The following is a 25,900-nucleotide window of genomic DNA, read 5'->3' as shown; positions in this document are numbered from 1 at the left end:
GCAAATTGGCACAAGACAAATAAAAAAACATGAAATCGGCACAAATGACTTTCTTGACATATTCTAAGGAAGATGGGTCTTTTTGCCAAGGACAGGAGATAAGAAAGCAAAAGCTCATGTAGGTCTGGCCATACCTGGCATACATTTTGGAGATGGCTCATCGAAGTTTCTCTGCATCTGAGTTTCCACTGTGTCATCCCAGGCAGGCCTTGATTCAAAAACATCTTCTCTCTCTGAAGATGGTTGCACCACTGGCAACAAATTGCCTTCAGAATCAGAACCGTGTGAGGCTGGGATGTCATAAGTGAAGAGAACAGAGTCTGGACTTGTGTAAGTAGTGCTGCTTAGATCATCAGCATCCAAAGACCTAACAGATGTGTCTGTTGTAGAGAGTTGGACTCCTTTCCTTTGGTGAAAGGAGGAGATTCTCTGAGTTGGAGATTTCTGTTGCATCATAACAGGACATTTGGAAGGGGAAAGGCTGGATTTATCAATTGTTTGACTACTGTCAGAATAACTCCTGTGGCCTTTAATAGAGGATCGATTTGTGTCGCTATCCGCCTCAGATCTAGTCCTACGTTCCAAAGTTGAGCTTGTGTCTAATTTCTTTTTAACGCAATCAACCTCAGAATTCTGTGAGTCTTTCAAGGTTATTTCTGAATGTGGAGGGGAATCATGATGATATGCTGTGGACACCTCTATAACCGAGCACTGATCTTCTTCATCTTCCTCATCTTCCTCATCTTCCTCCTCATCATACTCATCATCAGGAGAGGATTCTGAGGAACCATGGCTCTGCTTTGAGGTTACTGTTAATGTTATCTCTGATTGAAGGTCTGCAATGGTAGAGTCCAGATAACCAAGACCAAGGCTCTCAAGATTTCCAACGTCACTCTGATTGATGGTAAGTCTCTCCATAGAACTGGGGGAACCAAGCTGAACCTCGACGGAACTGCCAAGATTAGCTTCACAAAGTGGCTTCCCGCTCTCTGACTTGTCACTTGAGTGTTTGATGAGAGTTCTGGGTTTGGGAGTAGGAATGGTTTTATTGGCACCCTGACACTCTTGAAGAGTTGTTTCTGCAATATAATCACTATTCTCTAAAGATAAATACTCGGTTTGACCTTCCCCAGTCATCTTTGGTACAACTTCATCCACTGAATGTTCCCCTATATGGAAAAACGCATATGCTTCTCCTTCATCAAAACTTCTTGTCATATCAATAGCTCCCCCTCTGGTCATTTCAAAAAGCTTTCCCTCTTGAAACTGGAATGGATCAGGGGTTCTCTTGTCACTAGGGGTTCGAACAGGTGTTTTATCAGGAGTTTTGCGGTCATCTGAAGGACTAATATTAATATGTTCCTCAGCCTCAAGCTGTGAATTTAGGACTGCATCATTCTTAACCTTAAACCCTGCAATGACAGATTCGTGTTCCTCAGTACACACCATAGCATGAGATTGACTAACATCACTTGAACCTGTAAGTGGTGACTCAACTTCGTTGTCATCATCTGAATGGTGCTCACCTTTCACGTGACTGGTAAAAGGTGTTTCAGTTACAGATGGCTGGTCACCTTCTACAACATCTTTATCTTTATATATATCCGGTCCTCCTTCTGCTGAACGCAAGACAGATAGTTGTGACTGATTTTCCACCTCCTCTTTGATTTGAACACTAATACCTGTTGCCTCACTAAGTGTCTCAGGTGTATTTTGTGAGAAGGTCTCTAAACCTGGCCCAAAGTTTTGATCTGGATGATCTTCTCTGAGATCCCCTGTCTCTAATTTGTCTCTCTTCATATTATATTCCTGATCCATCTCATCAAATGTTTTGATCTTTGCTGCCATTTTGAACATATCCTCTTCTGGGGTGAGATGTTTATTGGTGGCATCATTCTCACTATCGTCTGCTTCGAGAGAGTCTTGCCTTATACACATGTGAAGATTCTTGCTGTCGCATATGTTGCTGTCAGAAAACATATGGCCAGTTATGGATTCTGAGCAGGAATGAATGTCCTCCTTAATCCCACTTTCATTTTGGATGATCTCGTAGTTGATTTCTGGCTCACCACGTTCACTGTCATCCATGTAGATATTGCTGTCATAATTATAACATGCTTTAAGCTGTGAGGCATAGTCCTCGTACACAGCCGTTTTGGCTGGAATCTCAAATTCTGACTCTTTAGATTGAGTGGGACTTCCCTCAAGAGAGTCTGGACAAGGAGAGTCTCTGCTAGGGCTTGGCTCAATTGAATCCGGGGATCTGTCTGAAGATCTATCCTCCATTACAGGACTTGCCTCTAGCGAGTCTTGATGGTATGCCATTATAATTGGGTCACTATCAACCACAGTGTTTAAGTTCTCCAAATGAAACGGTCGTTGTAATGTGTCAGAACTACTCGGTAGTTGCAAATATGTGTCTTTATGATCATTATTAAAGTCATTAATTGCTAAATATGACTTTGTATTGCAGAACGCCTCATCAGTAGAGTCATGGAAATATGATGCTGCACATGGTGAGGTTTTAGCCTCACTTGTTTCAGCTGAAAAGCTCTTGGGTCCTTCATCTTCGTGGGAACATGTCTGCCATCCACTTTTCAAGGTTTTCTTTTCATTAAAGTCCACAAATTCTAAGTGTGTTTCTTGTGGTGACATCCTGTGTTCAGGGGAATTTGAAAGACTTTCCCTGTTAGTTTCCTTAGTTAGGATAATTTGCGTGTAGCTATCAAGGACTACATGCTCTTCTGGGGGGCATTGTAAAACCATAGGCTTTTCCTTTAAGTAATGATTTAAGTCCGTACTGAGCAGTGACAACATGCCTGACATATCCCTCTCAGTTGCAGACTTTTCTTGTTGTGACTTCCTCTGAATGCAAACTTCTTCGAATGGTGTCTCATATACAGAGCTTGGGGACAATTCTGTGACTCTAACTACGTTGGTCTGGCTATCTTCATTTGCTTTTACATCAATATTTTCCTCGGAGTTACTACTCGTCAGTATACGTTGTTTGTAGCTCTCACAGACTAGATCAGCTTTTTCTGGGTGGCATTGTATTGCCACTGGCTTTTCTTTGAGATATTGATCCAAGTCACCACTGAGAAGCGACAACATGCCTGACATATCCCTCTTAGTTGAAGACTTTTCTTGTTGTGACTTCCTCTGAATGCAAACTTCTTCGAATGGTGTCTCATATACAGAGCTTGGAGACAATTCTGTGACTCTAACTACGTTGGTCTGGCTTTCTTCATTTGCTTTTACATCAACATTTTCCTCGGAGTTACTACTCGTCAGTATAACTTGGCTGTAGCTCTCACGGACTAGATCTGCTTTTTCTGGGTGGCATTGTATTGCCACTGGCTTTGTTTTGAAGTCACCACTGAGAAGCGACAACATGCCTGACATATCCCTCTCAGTTGTAGACTTTTCAGGATGTATTTCCATGCAAACTTCTTGGAATGATGTCTCCAATACAGAACCTGGCGTAAGTTCCTTGATTTCAACCACATCAGAATGTTCATATGTTTCTGCACTTATATTATCATCCATGTCAGTACTACTTAACTGATGTGTTTTAGAAGATTTTTGGTTTTTGGTGAGGGTAACTTGTTCAAATGTCTCCTGGATGGCGTCCTTTTCTTGAGGTCTATATTTCACTGGCCTCTCCTTGAGATACGTGTCCATGTCACTCTTGAGTAGTGATAGCATGCCTGACATCTCCTTTACTTTTGTAGATGGCTGATTTGAAGTCTTTCTCTTTATCTGCTTTTCCTCCATTGGTAGTTCTTCATTCAGGGTTACTGTGGTTTCTTTGAAACTTCTTTCCATTTCTTCATCTCTCTCTGTGACCTTATAGTTTTCTGGTACAAAAACTGTTTCTTGTGTTGTGCCATCCACTGTTGCTCCTTTATTTTCATCAGTAAGAGTTTTGATAGTTTCAAATGTGTCCTGCACATTATCCTCTTCTATTGTTAGACGAGCAACAGGCATAGCCTCTAGATATTGATCGATATCATTGTTCATGACTGACAAACTTCCAAACGTCACTTTTTTGGCTTCTTTAAATTCACTTTCTATTTTTTCATCACCCCATGTAATTGGATGTTCTTCTGCTGGTGCGTGATCTGGTTCTTGTGTTGTGCTCCCTGCTGTTCCCCCTACTGCTCCGTTATTTTCGCTATTGACAAATGTAAGAATTACTTTATCTTTTTCCTTTGTTAAAATAATTTCTTCAAATGTTTCTTGAACAATATCCATGTCTGGTGACTGACTTACCACAGGCCTTGCTTTTAGATACTGATCCAAGTCCCTGTTCATTAAAGACGACATTCCTGACATATCTTTTACTGCATTGGGTGCCTGGCTAAATGTGCTCCTCTCAATGTGGACTTCTTGATGAAGTGGCTCCTTGATTTCCACCTCTGTTACCTTAGTGTCAGTTTGTGTAAAAAATGTTTTGCTCCCATAATCAATCTTCGTATCATCTCTGCTTGCTTCATGAAGTATTCTTTCCTGAGAAGGCATGATGTCTGTTTCCTCTCTTTTAGTAGAGTAAGTAAGCATTTCATTGGTCTGTTGATGTGTCACTGCGAGTCCTTGATAGTAGTCACTTTCCTCTGGGCTGGCATGAGGTGTTCTAATATCAACATCAGCGATTAAGGAATCAGCCATATCTTGATGCTCAGGACTCTCAGGACTTGGATTATCATCTTTTATTTGATTTTCAATAGGAGAAGCACGTCCCCCAAAATAGCTTTTTAAACAGGGACTAGAGATGGGGGCTGGATTTGTATTAGAATCAGCCATGCTTTCATCCTCGGATACCTCCCGCTGATTGCTTACATCTTCAGCTGTTGATGTTCTCTTAAAAAGCTGGTACTCGGGGCTTTCTTCCAGCTCAGCTTTTATATCAGCACTGAAATCCTCGGAAGGTCTGCGATCAGGGCTGATATGCATGTCTTCAGATAAACTTCTACTGGTGCTTATGTGTGGTTTTTCCAACTGCATCTTGCCCCAGTCAGACTCTTCTCTGTTAGACCTAACCTTTCCATCATCAAACTGAACTGTATCATCAATTTCCACTGTCTTTCCGAAATAAGCAATATCTGAAACGAGTTGTAACTCCTCAGAGTTATCTCTCTTTAAGGTTATTGCTTGCAGTGTTGGCTCCTGTGTGGGGCCGTGTTCAGTTGTCTGTAAGTCTTCAAGCCTTTCTGATTCAGATATTGTTGTTGAAATACAAGAAGAAGCAATGGATTTGTGCGCACTTATCCCAGCTTTACTTTTTGAAAGGTCTTGTCCAGTCTGGAATGTTTTCATCAGGTCCTTTACAGATGATGTCGCTGTCCCTGACAACTCTGGTGCCTCTGTCTGTGGACTTATGCTACCATCATCATATGGAAGTGTTTCAGTAAATGTGACTGTCTTTACAAAATAAGAATTATCTGAAATGGTCTCTAATTCCTCGCGGGCATTTCTGATGCTGTCAGCTGTGTGGGTTTGTGATTTGGGCTCCTGCATAGCACTTTGTTCAGTCGATTGTATTTCTTCAAAATCTTCTGATTCAGGTGTCAATGTTGAAATGCAAGAAGTGTCAGCTTTGTGTTCAGAAAGTCCAGCTTTAGTTTTTGAGGGATCATGCCCAGTCTGGAATGTTTTCAGCAGCTCTTTTACAGACGTGGTGTCCTTCTCTGACAACTCAGATGTCTCTTTCTGTGGGCCAACTTCTTCATCACATTTTACTGTTTCAGCAAATGTTACCGTCTTTCCAAAATAGGCCCTATCTGAAATTGTCTGTGATTCGTCAAAGTGATCTCTGCTTAAGCTTACTGGTTGATCCTCTGGTTCTGTTGAGCAAGAGCTGTTCGCATCACTCTGTTGGTGTAAAATTGCGAGATTCTGAGTTAGGGTTTGTGATTTTGTCCCTTCTTTAGCACCGTGTTCAGTTGCTTGAATCTCTTTAGAATCTCCTGATTCAGATATGATTGTTGAAATAGAAGCAGAAGCAACAGGTTTGTGTTCAAAAAGCCCTTCCTTAGTTTTTGAGGGATCTTGCCCAGTCTGGAATGTTTTCATCAGCTCTTTTACAGACATGGTGTCCTTCTCCGACAACTCAGATGTCTCTTTCTGTGGGTCAGTGTCTTCATTGACTGTTTCAGCAAATGTTACCGTCTTTCTAAAATTCGAGCTACAATCTGAAATCAACTGAGATTCTTCAGAGTTGTCTCTGATTAAACTAATTGGTTGATCCTCCAGGCCTGTTTCACACTTCTTGACCTCACTCTGGGGATGGAACACTGAGATGGTCTTAGTTTGGAATTGTGTAGCACTTTGTTCAGTTGTGCATATCCCTACAGAATCTTCTGATTCAGACATTGATGTTAAAATGCAAGAAGACTCAACTTTGTCTTCAAGTGGCCCTACTTTAGTTATTGAGGAATCACTCCCAGTCTGGAAGGTTTTCATCACTTCCTTCACAGACATGGTATCCTCCATTGGTCTTTCTTCTGTCCTCTGTATTTCATCAGAATCTTTTGATTCAGATATCAATGTTGAAATACAAGAAGAGGCCACTGCCTTATGCTCAAAGAGGCCAGCTTTATTTTTTGAAGGGTCCTGTCCAGTCTGAAATGCGCTCATCAGTTCCTTGACAGACATGGTCTCCTCCTTTGACATCTCTTGTGCCTCTCTCTGTGGGCTAATGCTTGAATCGTCACCTTGAATTTGATCAGAAACATGTATAGTCTTTCCAAAATAAGCACTATTCGAAATGACATTTTCATGAGAGTTGTCTCTTAGTAGGCTTACAGGTTCATCATCTATCTCTTTATAGGAAGTTGTGAGGATTGGAGTTTGTGATTTTGGCTCCTCCATTGGTCTTTCTTCTGTCCTCTGTATTTCATCAGAATCTCCTGATTCAGATATCAATGTTGAAATACAAGAAGAGGCCACTGCTTTATGCTCAAAGAGGCCAGCTTTATTTTTTGAAGGGTCCTGTCCAGTCTTAAATGCGCTCATCAGTTCCTTGACAGACATGGTCTCCTCCTTTGACATCTCTTGTTCCTCTCTCTGTGGGCTAATGCTTGAATCGTCACCTTGAATTTGATCAGAAACATGTACAGTCTTTCCAAAATAAGCACTATTCGAAATGACATTTTCATGAGAGTTGTCTCTTAATAGGCTTACAGGTTCATCATCTATCTCTTTATAGGAAGTTGTGAGGATTTGAGTTTGTGATTTTGGCTCCTCCATTGGTCTTTCTTCTGTCCTCTGTATTTCATCAGAATCTCCTGATTCAGATATCAATGTTGAAATACAAGAAGAGGCCACTGCTTTATGCTCAAAGAGGCCAGCTTTATTTTTTGAAGGGTCCTGTCCAGTCTTAAATGCGCTCATCAGTTCCTTGACAGACATGGTCTCCTCCTTTGACATCTCTTGTTCCTCTCTCTGTGGGCTAATGCTTGAATCGTCACCTTGAATTTGATCAGAAACATGTACAGTCTTTCCAAAATAAGCACTATTCGAAATGACATTTTCATGAGAGTTGTCTCTTAATAGGCTTACAGGTTCATCATCTATCTCTTTATAGGAAGTTGTGAGGATTGGAGTTTGGGTTTGTGATTTTGGCTCCTCCATTGGTCTTTCTTCTGTCCTCTGTATTTCATCAGAATCTCCTGATTCAGATATCAATGTTGAAATACAAGAAGAGGCCACTGCTTTATGCTCAAAGAGGCCAGCTTTATTTTTTGAAGGGTCCTGTCCAGTCTGAAATGCGCTCATCAGTTCCTTGACAGACATGGTCTCCTCCTTTGATATCTCTTGTGCCTCTCTCTGTGGGCTAAGGCTTGAATCGTCACCTTGAATTTGATCAGAAACATGTACAGTCTTTCCAAAATAAGCACTATTCGAAATGACATTTTCATGAGAGTTGTCTCTTAATAGGCTTACAGGTTCATCCTCTATCTCTTTATAGGAAGTTGTGAGGATTGGAGTTTGGGTTTGGGATTTTGGCTCCTCCATTGGTCTTTCTTCTGTCCTCTGTATTTCATCAGAATCTCCTGATTCAGATATCAATGTTGAAATACAAGAAGAGGCCACTGCTTTATGCTCAAAGAGGCCAGCTTTATTTTTTGAAGGGTCCTGTCCAGTCTTAAATGCGCTCATCAGTTCCTTGACAGACATGGTCTCCTCCTTTGACATCTCTTGTGCCTCTCTCTGTGGGCTAATGCTTGAATCGTCACCTTGAATTTGATCAGAAACATGTATAGTCTTTCCAAAATAAGCACTATTCGAAATGACATTTTCATGAGAGTTGTCTCTTAGTAGGCTTACAGGTTCATCCTCTATCTCTTTATAGGAAGTTGTGAGGATTTGAGTTTGTGATTTTGGCTCCTCCATTGGTCTTTCTTCTGTCCTCTGTATTTCATCAGAATCTCCTGATTCAGATATCAATGTTGAAATACAAGAAGAGGCCACGGCCTTATGCTCAAAGAGGCCAGCTTTATTTTTTGAAGGGTCCTGTCCAGTCTGAAATGCGCTCATCAGTTCCTTGACAGACATGGTCTCCTCCTTTGACATCTCTTGTGCCTCTCTCTGTGGGCTAATGCTTGAATCGTCACCTTGAATTTGATCAGAAACATGTACAGTCTTTTCAAAATAAGCACTATTCGAAATGACATTTTCATGAGAGTTGTCTTTTAATAGGCTTACAGGTTCATCATCTATCTCTTTATAGGAAGTTGTGAGGATTGGAGTTTGGGTTTGTGATTTTGGCTCCTCCATTGGTCTTTCTTCTGTCCTCTGTATTTCATCAGAATCTCCTGATTCAGATATCAATGTTGAAATACAAGAAGAGGCCACTGCCTTATGCTCAAAGAGGCCAGCTTTATTTTTTGAAGGGTCCTGTCCAGTCTGAAATGCGCTCATCAGTTCCTTGACAGACATGGTCTCCTCCTTTGATATCTCTTGTGCCTCTCTCTGTGGGCTAATGCTTGAATCGTCACCTTGAATTTGATCAGAAACATGTATAGTCTTTCCAAAATAAGCACTATTCGAAATGACATTTTCATGAGAGTTGTCTCTTAGTAGGCTTACAGGTTCATCATCTATCTCTTTATAGGAAGTTGTGAGGATTTGAGTTTGTGATTTTGGCTCGTCCATTGGTCTTTCTTCTGTCCTCTGTATTTCATCAGAATCTCCTGATTCAGATATCAATGTTGAAATACAAGAAGAGGCCACTGCCTTATGCTCAAAGAGGCCAGCTTTATTTTTTGAAGGGTCCTGTCCAGTCTGAAATGCGCTCATCAGTTCCTTGACAGACATTGTCTCATCTAATCTCTCGGTCTGAGATCTAGGTGATTTAGGGGACTTGGGAACTCTCGGAAGTTCGGGCATGTCTGCCTTTTTCTTTGTTGTGTCAATAGAAGATTTTCCCAGAGGAATTGGTTCCTGAGAATGTTGTTGCACCTTCTCATCTTCAAATGCGTTCTGTAAAGCTTTAACTCTGTCCTGTATTGATCCTATAGATGTCTCAACCACTAAAGGAGAAGCTGGAGGATCCATAACTGTGGTGGGTACAAGGGCACTTTCCTTAAGAACAACATTGCCATCTAAAGACTCCTCAGAACTCATCCTTTCCATCTCACCCTCGGAGCTGCTGCACCCAGAACGCTCTCTGTCTCTAAGTTTCTTCCTAATAGGTTTCTTGATATCTGGAGGACGCCGTTTGCCGTCACGGTCTTTAATAACCTGTTCAAATCTATCTTGGACAAGATCTTCTTGAGAACTAAATGTCACTACAGGTCTCTGTTCCATGTATTGGTCCATGTCGATGCTGAGGCTTGAGACCAGACCAGTCATGTTTCTGACCTCTGGGGCGGACCTACTTGTCTTCCCCTCAATGCACATCTCCTGTAAGACTGGTTCATCGACAGGGTGATAATTAATTTCAACAGTCGTAGTCTCATAGATTGAATCCCTTTTCTCTTTTTGAGCATTATCTCGTTGAACTTCATGTCTACTATCGTTAAGGCAACCTTTTTGAATCCCTCCAACCTTTTCCTTCCTTTCTTCTGACAAAATAGACAAAGGCTCTTTGTCTTCCAACCCTCTAGCTCCAGCTCTCTCCTCATATATTGAGTGCTCCATTTGCTCTGCAGTCAAATTAGCAGACATTTTGATGTCCGATACTTCCGAGAGAAGGTCTGGGCTTGCAAGGGTTGCAGGGTCAAGAGGTTGGTTAGTTCTCAGGGAGAATGTCTCAGTTGATTCAGACTCATCATCTTCAGTTTAAAAGTTTCACGACCAAAAAGGGTAGAGAACATAAGGGACAAATTAAGTGGGAAAGAGAGACATCAGAAAATTGTGATCAAGACAATGCCATCAAAAATCCATCTTCAGTTCACAGAGTAAGGAGAGTAATGACAGGGCAGAGGAAACGGAAGTCTAAAAAAATAGGTAAAAAAGAAGATGACAAAGGTATCCAGATGACTTTGAAGAAGAGAAGAGCAGCATAAGCAAAGCCAGGAGTAGTAAAAAAAGGCAGGTAGAAAATGGTAGAGAATAATATATACTTAATTTGTTCGACTACATATTTAGGAAGTAACACAAAGAATACAAAAAGAAACACAGGGAAATCCAAAAATACAGCAAAGGAAGGACAACAGACAAACAAAACCTCTCAAGATTGTTACTGACATGAAGAGTCATGTCTGCCAAATTAAAGTTTTGAAACATAGAAAAACATGATTAACTTATAATACTGATCATAATAGCATTTTAAGAGGAGGTCTGAAGTGAGTATTTAATGTAAATAAATCTAGTGTCTGTTACTGTATATGTGTGTGTTCTTGTAAGTAATGTAAAGTGATGTATCACATATTTATTGATATTTCCAGGGTATCAAATATCATTAAAGATACAATTTGTAAGTTATAGTTACTTTGTTTTATGAACATATAGTACTATAAGTTCACATACAGACAAGCAGTAGTGATGTTGTATAACAATTATGTAAAAATGTTATTTTGAATTTGATTAAAGTAATACTCAAAAAATGAATGAAAACAACAAGTTGCTAAACGAGAGTAGTGAAATTGAATGAAAAAAATAAATAAATGACCAAGATCAAAGGGAAATTGTGGTAATAATACAAATAAACCGGCAAAAAAAAAACACACACTTTAAAATCGTTACTTGGGTAAATATTTAGTCAAAATAATACTTTTATAATATTACCAGAAAACATAATTAGTTCTATTAAAGCTTCTGACATTAGCATTTTGAAGCAAATTGATTAGATTTGAGCATAAAAAGTATTATGTTGACCTTGTCTTATGATTAATAAAAAAAATCAAAGAATAAATGTTAATGGATAGGAAAAGTCAGTGGGGGTTGGAGTGAGGGGAATGCAGAGTACATCAGCCATAGCATTGCCGCCAGTGACATACATTTGACCAATCAGAGTGTTAGTAGAGCAAAATGGGACAGCAGGGTTAATTTAAATGGAAATTAACATCTATCAATCAGTGCATCTCTTAGCACATACAGAAGTTGATATTTCTAAACAAACACTTGACAACCATTATGACCAGTAATGTTGTCTTAAGCATGTGACAAGATTCCAATTAATATTGTGTGTAACTGGAAAAATAAATACACAGTATATTGATTACAAAAATATATACTGGTACCTTCACTATGAAAACCAGCCATTGAAAAATAGACTGTAAAATGTCTCAAATGCATACATCTTAATCTTAAATATTTGTGTAATTAACAACACCACCCAATTCTAAAGGCGTTTAAACACTCTAACACGAACACAAAACGACAGAGTCCAACTTACATTTTTTATCACTTCTTTCACTCTGCAAAAAAGTAAATAAAGTCTAGTTAGATGCAACCCTTTCATCATATTATTATTTTTTGTTGTAGTACAGTATCAATTAAACTTTATTTACCTCGTCATCTGCATCTTGGTCGGAATCAGACTCCTAAAGTGAACAGACAATGCAGTTACTGTAACTACAAATAACTTACTATTTGTATTTAAATTGCAACTGTGATGTATTCAAACCAACCTTTGAGTATGTTGGGAGAGTGATGTTAAGGTTGCAGATAGCAGTGTGGTTAAGAGTACGATATGTGCGCGGTTCCTTGGTGAAGGACAAGCGACCACATGGCTCCTGTGCTGTGTCTCTGATCTGTCCATTGATTAAACAAGAATGTAGTCAATAATTATATACAAGCATAAATTACATACATTTTCATATACATATATATGTATTTCTGAATATCTGTGTACATCAGTAGACATTTCAAACATGTTAATCCAGTGTGTAGTCATACTTTGATAAAGAGGGCCAGTCTGTTTTCTTTGAAAGCATAGAAGCTGAACACATGGTGTTGTCCACTCTTGGTAAGAGGCACCAGGTTTCCAAAGCAGTCAGCAAATATGGGTTTTCCCTCTAGCACCTGTGTTTGGATATGAGAACTGTGTCATTGATTAAAATAAACCATTTAGATTAAAATATACCTCTGACATGCAGATTTATTGGGTTATTTCAGCTTTACATCTCTCATTTTTCATCACATCTCACTAAGATTAACAATTTTGCAATCTTTTCCCTTTTTTGCTGTTTTCTACATCATCATACTGCACCTCAACATCTCGGCTACGGGCAACTTCAGTGAAGTTCTCTTGCTGCTCCAGGGTCTTGTCCATCTTGTCGTCTGTCATGCAGAAACAGCGCAGGCGGGCCTCGATAGGGTCCAGTGTCTTAGCAAAAATGACAAACTTTGCCATGTATGGAACACAGATGATCTCTCTGTATAGCTGTGAGCCAAAGCTAACAGACTCCTGGATCTGTCTGCAGTCTATTAGCCAGAACCTAGGAATATGAGGTACACATTTAATCAATTCACTTAAAAAAAACAAAAAGGGCACATCAGATCAAAGTTTTTCCTACAGTGACAAACCTGTGGAGTACATTATTTTTCTGAGAAAATCAACAATAAAAACTCAATGTCCTTCCAAGACTTGAAATACACATACAACTTGCCTGGCTCTTCCTAGATCAACAAGGGACTACCTACTCTAATTTTCTTTTTCTGTTTTTACATTTGAATAATTTGTATCTGTATGTTTGTATCATCTCGTGAAGATGACTAGAACATTTAATATAAAGTTGGTTACAAAAAACCTCAGATCAAAAGGACACTTGGTTTCCAAATGTAAAAACTTAGGAAGAATTTACCTCGCTGACACATTTGTGGTGAAGGACACACATTGGTTAACAAAGGTGAGAGGCGTGGAGCCAGTGATGTCTTCCCATTGAGCAGGAGTGGTCCCACCTGAAACACAAACACATATTTATTGGTTAACATGTCAACGCTGTTAAGAAATTTGATTTACAGAAGGTTTGTAGAAAAGACAAAATTATGAAAAAATGTCTTGGTCTAAGCACACATTCAGGATCTTGTGTGCCATTGCATTAGAAGACATTACATCATAGAGGGGACATTTTGAGTACCGTATATATTTTGAGGACCCTACGTGGTAGCTCAAAATGCGCAGTGATGTGTTATTGTTTGCTGATGGATTATTCAGTGATTATTCCCCACACATACCTGTAATGCTGCAAAGCAAACGTAAAGTAGGGACCTCCCCACTGTATACTCCGCTTTGGCCATCACTATTGGAGCTCTTGGGAATAGGGATTGTCATTGTGATTGGTTTGTGGAACTTTCTCCTTCGTGGCTCCAATGTGACAATTGAGCTGAATGTGGCTTTGTTACCAAGAATCTTTCGCACCACTTCAACATCAATGGGTTGAGCCTAGGAGAAGGCACAACATTTATAAAAGTAAATATATTGGATTCCTTAGATTTAAATATCTGTCTCTGGTCAATAAATGCACTTTACGTACCTGTAGTCCAACTCTGATCTTTTTGGTGAGGGCTCCTTCAGGGAAGACCGCCTGGACTTGTGGCACAAGAGTGCTACTGATGACCCCGCCCTCTGGTCCAATCAAATGACTGTCCTGCTTTATCCGTGACACCACCGCAAAATACTGTGGGAAGTCGCGGGTGATGATGCGGCAGATTCTTCTCTTCTCAAGCTCCTCAGGTGAATCAAGTTCTGTGAAGATTATAAGTATTAAGTATACATAACCTATGAACAGTCAATTAAAGTATGTGAGGTATGGAGAATAACATCTCAAGTGTACGTTTATTTCAGTTTCTCTTTCATTTACTACTTCCTCTACTTTTTGTTTTCCATTATTATCCCAGCAACTTAATCAAAATGGCGACTCTGTCCTACTTCACTATGCTCCTGTGGTCTGTGTTATGGCTTAATGTGATCATGGTGTGGCCTAAAATTCTGTGTTTTGAGGATTTAATGTATTGCTTGTATATCAACCCCTATTAACAACCCTTGGTTTACATTACAGTCTAGTTCAGATCCCTTACTTTCATCCATGCCATTAAGTATTTGGTTCAGTTCCTCTTCAGTGAAGTCACAGTGATGTTCCCTCCAACTCTCCCCTGTCTCACTCCTTAGGATCACTAGCTCTCTCTCTGTTCCTCGCAGAGCTGCGAAATGGGGGATCTCCACGATCACAGGCCTAAAGGGTGAAGGGAAAGTCAAACACAATGGGACTTTAATATACCTTTGTGGCAACAGTTTATCAAAGCTGGCTTTGTCAGAGATAATATTATGTTAAGGTCGATTTATGCAACAAAAGTAACAAAGACAGAAAAATAAAATAAGATATAAAGTTGGGCTTAAAAACATCAGGTGCATTTCATGCCTGGTAAAACAAACATTATCAGAAATAAAAAGTCATTAAAAAAACATGTCAACACAACGAGAAGGAAAAGGAGAATAATCCAGCTAGAAAAAAGCCTAGAGATTGGTTCCATACACTGAAGAAGGATTTGTAATAACGCAACAGCAAACACAAAAAAATGGGATTTAAAATGATCATATCATGGAAAACTCAAAAAGGTGGACACGGTGAAAAAAGATGGGTAAGTATGCGACCATTTCCAGGATGGTAGGGTGTCCCCCAACCATTATCCTACCCGAGGAACTTGGTTCCTGGAGGACCCAGCTGCAGGATGCGACTGACCAAGCTCTCACCCTCATTTAGAGGGGGCGGAGCTGTGGGAAGGTGGAGCTTACTGATCCATAGGCAGCACAGAGGGGGAATGAAGAAGAAAATATGAACACACCGCACAAGAGTGTAAACACACTCACACAAGCGAATAGACTCAAACAAACTCTAACACACAACAAGTTAACACTCACATTCAAACAAACATACATTAAAACACACACTTACCCCAAGAACTGGGCTCCAGTGGGCCCCACTTCAATGATTCGACCAGCCAGCCCCTCACCCTCCACCATTGGGGGCATAGAGGCCAGACGGTGTCTCTTCACCAGCCTGCATGTCACTCGCGTGGGAGCAGAACACTTTCTTGGTGGCACAATGATTCGAAGGCCATTGTGACGACAACCACGCATGGCCCCACCCCTGGCATCGACCATGAAGCTGACAAGGAAGCTATAGAAAAGGATCCAGTTAGAAATATATTTTTTAAGATTGGTTGTTTATCAATGCAATACTTCTGGCACAGATCCTCATCTGTTGACTACCAGTCTCCATGCAGTCAAAGCAACTGACATTCCACTAAGAAGAAACCATTTTCAATGCACCATTCAGTACATACATTTCAACAAGCACACTGTAGCAGTTCATATTTCATTTTGCTTGTGCTTTTTGCAGTTTTATTCCATTCTAAAATGAATTTGCAAGCCAGGCGAAAAAAGAGGGCATTGAATAAGATTCTTTTTGGATCTTATTTGTCAAGGTACAAATAATAGACATCTTCAGGCAAGCAAGAGTTTACAGTATTACTCAAGGTTTCGGTATTGAACATGTCAACACACATGAAAGTTCATAGTCAAACTGCAAGACCGGTATATTTCTTCTGTTTGAGTAGCATTGAGTAGGAAGAAATGGGCTTGGAGTTTTGGGCCACAGGCAGGGTAGGGCGTCGGAAGACATTACTGACTTAAAACCTTTCATTGGATTTGTTGACAATAAGAATACAGTAATATCAGCCTTATTATTGATATTACTAATATGTATTCATATCAAATGATATTCAACTGTCATAAACACCCCACTTTGCAATATCATTCTCAACATAAAACTCTGCTATATTAGGAAGACAAATACATAGCATATTAGGAAAATTGATTTTTGCAGATGATCAAGATTAAAGAAGTCCAATCTGCATCAAGGCTAATACACTTGGTTGGAACATCACCTAGATTACCTAATTGCCTTGTGGGATTAAAACAATATTTTCATTGATTGATTGATTGAAAAATAAAAGCTGAACCCTGCAAATGCAAAGTCATGCATTGTAAAATCATGCACACACAAATAGGATGGGAATTAGACTATCCTTAAAAGGAGAATGAAAAAAAGGAGGGCCAGGGAGGAGTAGCCAAATTAAAGAATAAAAAGTATCACCTGCTGTTGTCATGGTCTAGGCACGGAGAAGAACGGCTATAGGCAGAATACAACAACACACATACAATCACAAACACCGCCAAGACAAGACAGTGCACAAAGAGGGAACAAAACCATACACAAAAAGAGAAAAAGAGAATAAAGAATAGGAAACTTGAGGAAAATCCTGACAAGAGACGGACAGAGCAGCAAAGACAAAATAATCAAAAATAAAGTAGAAAACACAAATGTGAAGGACTGTAAATAATGTAAGGAACAAATAATGGATTCAGAGGTGATTCATACACTCCTGATAGTGAACGAAAGCATGTATGTGAAATAAATGAACATATTTGGTTTTACTGGTACACCAGGAAAGAGTTTGAATGTTGGTGTGTGTGTGTTCATACCCAGAGTGTAGCAGACTGGAGGACAGCACCACATTATCAAGGTGCTCAGCACCCCAGCTCAGACGGAACGAGTCCTTATCCTGCTCTCTGGACAGGGCTGACACCTGCAGACAGACAAGTAGGCCATTTGGAGTCACTTAAAACAAAGTATTTAAAAAAACTAAGGATACCTTCAGGAACGCTATCTTAGAAATATGAACCAACACAATGTCATCATATGCTTTATGTATGCTTGTCCTTACCTGGTGGCTTGTCAGCATGTCTTCGATGAGAACTCCCTCTCTCTGATGGAAACTCTGGTGAATGGGAGTAAGCTGCGGCCTGTTGGAAAAGCAGGTTGGATTTTTTGATTATTCTTTTTTCTCTGTTTATATATTTACATGCACATCATGGCAGGCTGGTCAAAAGCAGTGGATGACAGCAAGAGTGATGTGTCATCCCCTGCATCTATTACGTTTTGAGTAGCGGTTTTAGGTGTGAGGTGTCAGCTAAAAGCAATGCAATGTATGTGTTGTTAGGTACCTGTCCAGGTTGTGGCTCATGTAGCTGAAGCTGTCCAGGTAGTGTCCGGGCAGAGAGTCATCACCCAGCTCTCTGAGATCCTCCGGTCTCAGATACTCTCCTCCATCACCTGTCATAGTGTCCTCACCTGGTAAAATATTTGCAATTTGAATTAAAGATTACATTTGATAATCACGTTGCAACATACTAGGTTAATTTTTTTTTAAATGAGATCATTTATCCTTGCTTATATTTACATGTATCCCTTTTTAGAACACCAAATACACCAACACTATTTGCACCTGAGCAGTGCTGGCAAATTACTTTTGTCACTGGTTTTGAAGACTTGACAGCTTTGTGATAATATTATTGTATAACATTACTAAACCAGTGCATTGGTCAATTCTACATAGCCAGCATCACTGTTGTGATCGTATCCAGCCCCTCACATTTCATGTAGTTAGTTTTCACCATTGCATCAAAACCTTAACCCAATCTACAAAGTTATGAATACACCTAGTAAACAAAAAGGTGTTGGATCAAGAAAGTTCTTCTCATGTAAAATCAGTTAAATAAACTGCGACATAACTCATAACCCATAAAGTGTATATACCATATACAGGAGGAAAATGGATTTGGAAACAAATTCCTCAAAATATATTAATTTAATTAAATAGTAAATGTATGTCTACCAATAGGATAACACAAATTAGATAAAAAAAAAAAAAAAGACAGATAAAGTCCACACCAAGCTGGAGGAGCAGGGCAAACATTTAGTAATAGCTTCCAGATACACAGACATCTCAGATACAATGTAAAGCTCGTTATAACTACTGAACAAAGAGAAAGAGAGCTTGAACTTTTTAATTTGTATTCTTTCTCTGTTTAAGTAACTCACCTTCTTCATCAGACACATCAAGGATTTCTGTCATGGTCTCAGGAACATTGAGCTTGTGTTTCTCTGTGACCGTCTGAACGATCCCAATTCACAGTCGGAACAACAAGGCAAAAAAAAACAGAGGAAGGTTAGCTGAGTTTTCCTTAATATTTATGAAAAATGTACTCGCTCCAGAGCTGTAGTCGCAAAAAGGGAGTTCGATCTTACCGTTGTGGTAGTGATGACCTCCTCAGTGACGACTTTAAGTGTGTCCACTACAGAGATGTAGCCCAGACGTCTGGCAATCGTCAGAGCAGTGTTTCCATTCTAACAGAAAGAAACAGATAGTGTTAATCTGAAATAGATAAGTGATTACCTTTTTTTTATTTAGACAAATGTTATTTTATTGATGGAAAGAGATTCAATCTTTTTTTTCTTACCGCTGTGGTAGCATTGGGCTTGGCGCCATGTTGTAGCAACATGTTGATAATGTGTGTATTCCCTTGTTGTGCTGCCTGGTGAAGGGGTGTATATCCATTCTATAGAAAGAAGAAGCACTGTAAATACTAAATAAGAAGACTTTTGCTTTGTGCTTATTTTTTCCAAATTTGTTTCAAGTTTGATATTGTACCTTGGTTTTGGCGTTGACACTGGCCCCTTGCTGTAACAGGAAGTTCACCATCTTGGCATTTCCATAGTGACAAGCAACTATCAGAGGGGTATATCCAAGCTAAAGAACAAATTGAGAGATATGAGATGTAATACAGAGAAAAAAACATGTTGTATCCATATTGATCTGCTTTGTTTTACTTGTTTGTGGAGAAGCTTTGTATTGCAACAAAGGGTCATTTATATTTATAAAACGGACAAGTCAAATCAAGCAATCTGATTGGTTCTTAGCCGTGATATACTGAGCGTATACCACGGGTAGAATTGTAAATTACTTTTCACAACAAATCAGTATCCCTCCGCGTCTGAGAAAAACAGTATACCGTTGGGCTGATTTCATACTGGAACAAGAAAGCAGCGGAGAAGTAACGGGGCAGAAGCCCTCCTTTTTGAGGAGGGGGTTGAGGCCGAACCACGTCGGGCCGAACCACGCCCCTTAGCTGTGATATAATGAGCATATACCACGGCCTGTCGTGAGCTATTGCTTAAATATAAAGCACCCTGAATGATGTAGATGAACGTATGCTTAATGATTGCCATGCTTCCCTAAAGCCAGTAGGTGGCAGATATGTTACATTTTTATGTGTGCTACTTTACTTTGATTTACTGGTAGTGAGGCTATTCACATTTAAAACACAACCTCCAGTGGTGAATGCACTTTAAATAAGCAATTTACAGTAATAGTCCCTTAAGAACAACGTTACTACATTACATAATTACTCTTTATTTGTTCTGTTCATACCTTTGAGTGTGTTTCTTCGTACAGTTATGAGTGTGTGTTTGTACCTTAGTTTGTTGATCCAAGTTGGCATCGTGTTTGGCGAGTACTTCTGCTGCACTGACTCGGTCTTCTTGGGCAGCGAGATGCAGAGACGTCAGTCCGGTCTGTAACATACAAGACACAGTGTTGCCTTAGTTAAGGGGTCTCCAACTTTTTTTTAGGATGAGAGCTACTTTCAAAAAATAAAACAAGTCGTGGGCTACTTTTACTCCTCTTTTTTTCAGTGTATATATTTAGCACAATTTAACATTATTATATGCTTGCCTTTAACCTGTTTGTGCTGTTTGGGTCTGTGGGGCACGTTTTCACTGTGTACTAAAAGAAAATGTATGCAAATTAATTATTTTAACCTGCTTTATTTGGGGGTTGACCTCACACCCTCTAGGGGGGTCCGGGTGCATGCTCTCCCGGGAAGATTTTTTTTTTAAATGTTGAAGTTAAAAGCATCAATCTGGTGCACTTGAGCACAACATGAATTTATGGATACAGCTCTCAACTCTCATATGAAAGGGAGCTGTATACTTTTCAATAATCCAAAAATCTTTAGAATATGATCTCAACCAATAACAAATAATTTAAACTTGTTTATTCTTATCTTATGTTACCTAGTTAGCATTCTTTCTTTTTATTTAAGCATATTTTACTAATCACTCCCCTTTTAAACTTTTTTTTTTTTTAACTGACCTATAGTACACCTTGAAATGATTTCTTACTTTATTTTTTACACCTACATTAAATAGATAAAGGTATGCTCTCTCTAGCTCTCTCGCTCTGTCTCGCTCGCTCAGAGGCTCTATGCTCCTCCGTGGCGATGACGGCTTGCGTTAAAAAAAAAAAAAAAAAAAAATTTTTAAAGTAGGGGGACACAAACGGGATTTCGAAAAGTGGGGGGGACATGTCGCCCCTGTCCCTAGTGGAACTTACGCCATGTGTGTGCGTCAAGTGCAATACATATATATGCAAGTTGCAACACAGACACAGAGTAAAACTCTGCCCCTCATGTGTTGTAGGTTGGCATGATTAGGCTGTGTTGTGTAGATTCTGCCAGAAGGAAAATCACGGTCAAACTCCTTATGAAGCGGTGCTTCACATTGCTTTTCTTCCCGCCTGCAACGCTGGTCCCGCAAATCAAGCAAGAACGTGATTGGTCGATATTTATTGTGGGGGGTGGGTGGAAGTTAGATAGATATAGAGTTGTAGTAAGTAGATAGAGTTCGCTATGATTGAGGTTTTGTTTATGCATAGGGTAGATTCTTTTAATTACATTTCCTTTTTTTTTGTGTGTGTATTTTTACATTTTGGATTTGCTTGGCGAGCTACTTATTGAGGGCTTGTGAGCTACCGGTAGCTCGCGATCGACGTGTTGGAGACCCGTGCCTTAGTGTAACACTACAGAAAAACCTGTAACTTAATCCCTGTTGACATTGAATGATATGCTTATGTCCTGTGAATATTTGAGAACTAAATGGTGCTACCCTTCATGATAGATAGTAGTGTCTAATAAAAATCTAAACAAGGGTCAAGCAGAAGTATGAAAGTGTGTCTTTGTTTTTTTGTGACCTTGTTGCCTGTGTTGACGTGAGCTCCTTTGCCCAGCAGCAGGCTGGCCATCTCAGCATGTCCTTCCTGGGCTGCCAGGTGTAGCGGGCTGACTCCCTGCTTGGTCAGAACGTTGGTCTCTGCTTCATACTGCAGCAGTGCTAAAGCAATTTTTGTCTGGTTCTTTTTGGCTGCGATATGGAGAGGAGTGTAGCCATTCTGGAAAGAGAGGAAGGTGAACAGTTACATGGAATACAACACAACTCCATATGGCTAAAAATTAACTTATATATATTTGTTACAATATATATATATATATATGTGGTGTCCAAGCACTTCTTCTTTCAAATCTTTTGTCTAACCTTTGCAGTTGTGTGAGGCGATGCTCCTTTCTCCAGCAGCAGTAGAGCTACTTCTTGGTTGTCATAATGAGCTGACACATGTAGAGGAGTCAGGCCGTTCTGTAAGAAAAATAATTGGATAAATGATTCATATTTGTGTAATGGAGCAGTGCATGTTCATGGTTTGTTCTTTTTCATGTCCCTACTCATTGTCTTAATGATTCTTATTCAAAAACATAAATTGTGCTGTGACTGTCTCTACGAAATGAATAACTTTGCCCTCTTAGACCATTTCTGTGCATTTGAATATTAATTGTTCTATTCAGATAATGTGGACAACTCATCCTGATGTTTGGTTCACCTTGCCAGCGTCATCAGGGAGTGCTTTGCGTTGAAGGAGAAGTTTTGCTACATCGAGGCTCCCATACTTAGCTGCTACATGTAACGGAGTGAATCCTTTCTGTTGAGGGAAAAGGGAAACTTAGTTTTAAACCTACATGTCCAAACTGTTGATGTCAAACTTGAGAAGAAGAATCTTGATTCAGATATTTTGCTGTCTCAGCGCATCAGGTTCGATCCCCTGCTCACCTTTGTGCCCAGTGAGTGTGAGGCTCCGGCCTCCAGAAGCACGGCAGCCGTCTCCTCTTGACCCTCTCTGGCTGAAATATGGAGGGGAGTGTAGCCATTGGTGGTGGCAGCATCTGGATGAGCCATGTGCTGCAGCAGAAGCTGGACAATGTCAGTTTTCCCCAAACGGGACGATATGTGGAGGGGAGTCTGGTTCTCCTGTATATGATGGATAAAAAGGCATAGAGACAGGCAGAGGCAATTGTTTTAGAAAAAGATAGACATACAGCATCCAGAGTTGAGGCAGGCGACATGACCCATGACTGAATGTACTGTATGCAACTCAGTGGAAGAAATATTGCTTATTCGTGATAGACGGATAGAAACAGGGATTAACTGTGATGATGCCACAGCTGACTCACCCTGGCTATGGCATCCACCAATGCTCCATTCCTCAGCAGACAGCGAACCACTTCCATCTGACCTGCTCTTGCTGCCATGTGGAGAGCTGTCTCGCCACGCTGATTCGCACAGACAGAATGTTTACTGTAGGAGATGCTTTGCCGAATGAAACCCCAACTTAATAGGTTGTTGCATTAGAACATCTTGTAGTGAAAAAACGATTTATATTATGCTATATCTATTTTTAACTACTGGTTACAGACAGTTAAAGAAAGTATTTTTCAGAACTCACAATGTTACGGACGTCAGGAGATGCGCCATTCTGAAGCAGTAGTAAAACAATGTTGAGGTGGCCCATGAAAGCAGCTACATGGATGGGAGTCAGACCAGACTAGAGAAAGAGAGAGACAGATAGGAAGATGAGCATACAGAAAAGTGTGCATTTAAAGTTTCTATTTTCAGATATTCCTAAAAAGTATCTCACCTCAGTAATGGCCTGAATGGAGGCTCCATATTTGACCAACAGTTCCATCACCTTCACTCTGTTCTTCTTACAGGCAATGTGGAGAGGAGTGAAACCATTCTGATAGAGAGGGCAAAAGAGAAATAAACCGATAAATACTATGTTTACATACATATGGAGTTGGAAATGTAGTTTCTTTACATTTTTGCCAGTTGTTTGATTCTTGCATGTGATTTGGTACCCCTCAGGGCCATTTAAATACTTAGTTATAACATGGTAATAATTGTATATTGGTAAATGACCACAGAATTTTACAGTAACACTGTATGACATCTTTTCACAATTTTTGTATATATATTCCTGTTTATCCCTACCAGTGCTCGAATATTGGGATTTGCTTTCTTGTCCAGCAGAAGTTTGGTGACTCTGTAGTGGCCGCAGTGAGCTGCAACATGCAGCGCTGTAAGGTAGTCGAGTGTGACATCATCAACAGGCGCCTTGTGCTGCAACAGGAATTTGACACACTCTACGTGGTCTCCCTGGGCTGACATGTGTAGTGGGGACAGTCCGTTCTGTGTAAGCACAAAGGTAGTAGATTGAAAAGCTAGTACACTTGAAGAAAGAGATGAGAAGTAAAACAAGCAGAAAGCATGTGCACTAAATTAAATAAAAATCCTTTGTTATTTTGATCATAGAAAAATTACACTTTCAAATTCTGGGGCATGCTGATCGATCAATTGTGCGGCCATAAAGTACCTTGGTTCTGGCTAAGATGGGAGCTCCTCTCTCCAGCAGAATTTCCACTGCTGGGTCATGTCCACTCCTGGCTGCACAGTGCAGAGGGGTCAGCCCATCCTGTGAGAAAATCACACATGCGAGGCACAAACACATAAATATAAACAAGTGTAGACATTAATCCAGTTTGTGTGTTTTGACAGAGAGAGGAAATTGACTAGGAAGTGGGTGCAGAAATTAGAACATTTAATGAACGCTGGTGTCCAGTCTCACCCTGGTTTTGGCATCTATCTGACTTCCACGGTCCAACAGCAGGGCCACCATGTTGGTGTTGCCCCTCTTGGAGGCCACATGGAGAGGTGTTATTCCATTCTGACAAGGGAGGCAAAAAGGCACAAAAGTTCACTTTAGCCGAATAAATATTCAATTCACACGGTAAAGTATCATTTAAATCCCATTAAAATTCCACATCACATGGAAGGTCCTACAATCTATTTAATAATAGTTGGTATGGTTTTAGTCTGTCTGTTTCTGAGTTGAGGGTAGTAATAGACAGTTACATCACTTATTAACCAAGTGCACCCAAAGAAACTTGAACTAACTTCATGGACCAATTTCAAGAAATCAATGCATCTGACAACATGCAAAACAAATGCAATCTTTGACAGGCTCAAAGAAAATGCAGTTAAAAAAGGAAATAAAGACTAAAAGGGAACTTTATATGCTTTATGCTAAACTGTAAACATTCTGCTCTGCAAGCCTCAAAGTAAAAAGACAAGTGTCAATAAAAGAAAATATCTTGGTATGGTTTATTAAGTGTAAATGGGGCTATACCCTGGCTGTGAAGTCCACAGCAGCTCCTCTGTTCAGCAACAGGGTGGAGACATTCACGTTACCATAGTGAGCCGCGATGTGCAGAGGGGTAAACCCGCTCTGCTTGAGACGGACAAAGAGAGAGGAAAGGAGGAGAAAGTGAGAGGGAAAAGAAACAGCGGTTGAGAAAAATGGAAAAAAGTAGCAAAAGAAAAGCAAAGTTGGATATGAGAAAAAAGTAAGATAGAATAAATCAGGTCACGAAAGAAATAATAAAATAAAGAAAGTAATATAAAGAAAGCAAGACAAATCAAAAAGCAAGAATCACCAGATTGTTCAGCAAATAAATCTGACTTTACTGAAGCACTATTACACAAAGGCCGCATGCTGAAAAAAAGAACTAGACACATTGATGTAAGAAGAAGTATAAAAAACGGGCATGCCTCAAAATAGCACAGGCAATACATAATGCATGCAGAAATCCTGTAAGTCAACCATGCCTGCTGAAAAAATCAAACGGTGAAGAAATCAAAGCACTTAGATTTTTGAAAACCGAGGTTCCAACATAAAGACATTACAAATCCAAACTTCAATACACCATGCAACTATGCGCTATGTGCATCTGCTTGCACGGACAAATGGACATTTATATATAAGCCATATATATAAATATCTACAGTGCACTGTTGCAGGTGTGTTCACTCCTTACCTTCCCATTCTGATAGACATGATGCATTTAAAAAACAGAGTTAACTTAAAGATCAATAACGTGTGTCAGACAGGAAAAACAATGCTAACAACGTGCTTTAAAGTACACATGCTGAATGTTATGCAGAGATAAAGCACTAAATAAAAGGGATACATGATTTAAAGGTCACCTATTATGCAAAATCCACTTTGTCCTGTCTTTTATACATAAACATGTGTCCCCTCTGTGTAAGGAGATTCTGAAAGTTTCAGGAAAAAAGATTCTCTCTCTTTTTGTCCTGATCCATGTTTTGGCTTGTGTAGCCATTAGCCAATCACCAACCAAGGTAACACCCCCCACCTTATCACCTGAATCTCCTCCTAGAGCACCATTGTGGTTTTTTTAGTCCAAATTTCTTGCAAAGGGGAGTGGCTCCTTATTTTTATCTAAAGTAACAGACAGAGAATCAGCACTTTTGAAACAGGGCTGAAACAGAGGGGATTATGGGATGCTATAATGATCTGTTTGGTATTTCAAGCTAAACACTTCAGAGACATGTTTTGTATATATCTGAGACCCATAATATAT

The 25,900-nt window shown here is 39.8% G+C and overlaps 1 protein-coding gene across 10 annotated transcripts in view; it reads right to left on the bottom strand.

Moving 5' to 3' along the window:
* Window positions 1-25,900, bottom strand: part of LOC307013998 (uncharacterized protein) — a 69,390-nt gene that overhangs the window by 16,079 nt on the left and 27,411 nt on the right. For 2 of the 10 annotated variants that reach the window (XM_079641654.1, XM_079641660.1), the window contains 31 exons: window positions 24,646-24,747; window positions 24,085-24,183; window positions 23,833-23,931; window positions 23,451-23,648; window positions 23,098-23,196; window positions 22,906-23,004; window positions 22,634-22,732; window positions 22,233-22,430; window positions 22,006-22,104; window positions 21,666-21,764; window positions 21,325-21,522; window positions 19,770-19,868; window positions 18,946-19,044; window positions 18,755-18,853; window positions 18,543-18,641; window positions 18,336-18,408; window positions 17,459-17,585; window positions 17,179-17,257; window positions 16,937-17,040; window positions 16,548-16,583; window positions 15,345-15,569; window positions 15,085-15,183; window positions 14,470-14,624; window positions 13,926-14,137; window positions 13,627-13,834; window positions 13,254-13,350; window positions 12,659-12,887; window positions 12,346-12,471; window positions 12,078-12,200; window positions 11,958-11,990; window positions 11,843-11,864 (listed from right to left, as the gene is read on the bottom strand). In XM_079641654.1, the coding sequence (XP_079497780.1) occupies window positions 11,843-11,864; window positions 11,958-11,990; window positions 12,078-12,200; window positions 12,346-12,471; window positions 12,659-12,887; window positions 13,254-13,350; window positions 13,627-13,834; window positions 13,926-14,137; window positions 14,470-14,624; window positions 15,085-15,183; window positions 15,345-15,569; window positions 16,548-16,583; window positions 16,937-17,040; window positions 17,179-17,257; window positions 17,459-17,585; window positions 18,336-18,408; window positions 18,543-18,641; window positions 18,755-18,853; window positions 18,946-19,044; window positions 19,770-19,868; window positions 21,325-21,522; window positions 21,666-21,764; window positions 22,006-22,104; window positions 22,233-22,430; window positions 22,634-22,732; window positions 22,906-23,004; window positions 23,098-23,196; window positions 23,451-23,648; window positions 23,833-23,931; window positions 24,085-24,183; window positions 24,646-24,747 (3,733 nt within the window). Of the gene's footprint in view, window positions 1-134; window positions 10,159-11,842; window positions 11,865-11,957; window positions 11,991-12,077; window positions 12,201-12,345; window positions 12,472-12,658; window positions 12,888-13,253; window positions 13,351-13,626; window positions 13,835-13,925; window positions 14,138-14,469; window positions 14,625-15,084; window positions 15,184-15,344; window positions 15,570-16,547; window positions 16,584-16,936; window positions 17,041-17,178; window positions 17,258-17,458; window positions 17,586-18,335; window positions 18,409-18,542; window positions 18,642-18,754; window positions 18,854-18,945; window positions 19,045-19,769; window positions 19,869-21,324; window positions 21,523-21,665; window positions 21,765-22,005; window positions 22,105-22,232; window positions 22,431-22,633; window positions 22,733-22,905; window positions 23,005-23,097; window positions 23,197-23,450; window positions 23,649-23,832; window positions 23,932-24,084; window positions 24,184-24,645; window positions 24,748-25,900 lie in introns of those variants that run through there. The other 8 variants (XM_079641653.1, XM_079641651.1, XM_079641655.1 and 5 more) reach the window with 7 other exon arrangements.

The sequence above is a fragment of the Notothenia rossii genome, assembly GCF_949606895.1.
Source record: "Notothenia rossii genome assembly, chromosome: 1".
Classification (NCBI taxonomy): Eukaryota; Metazoa; Chordata; class Actinopteri; order Perciformes; family Nototheniidae; genus Notothenia; species Notothenia rossii.
This window is presented reverse-complemented; position numbering and strand designations above follow the sequence as displayed.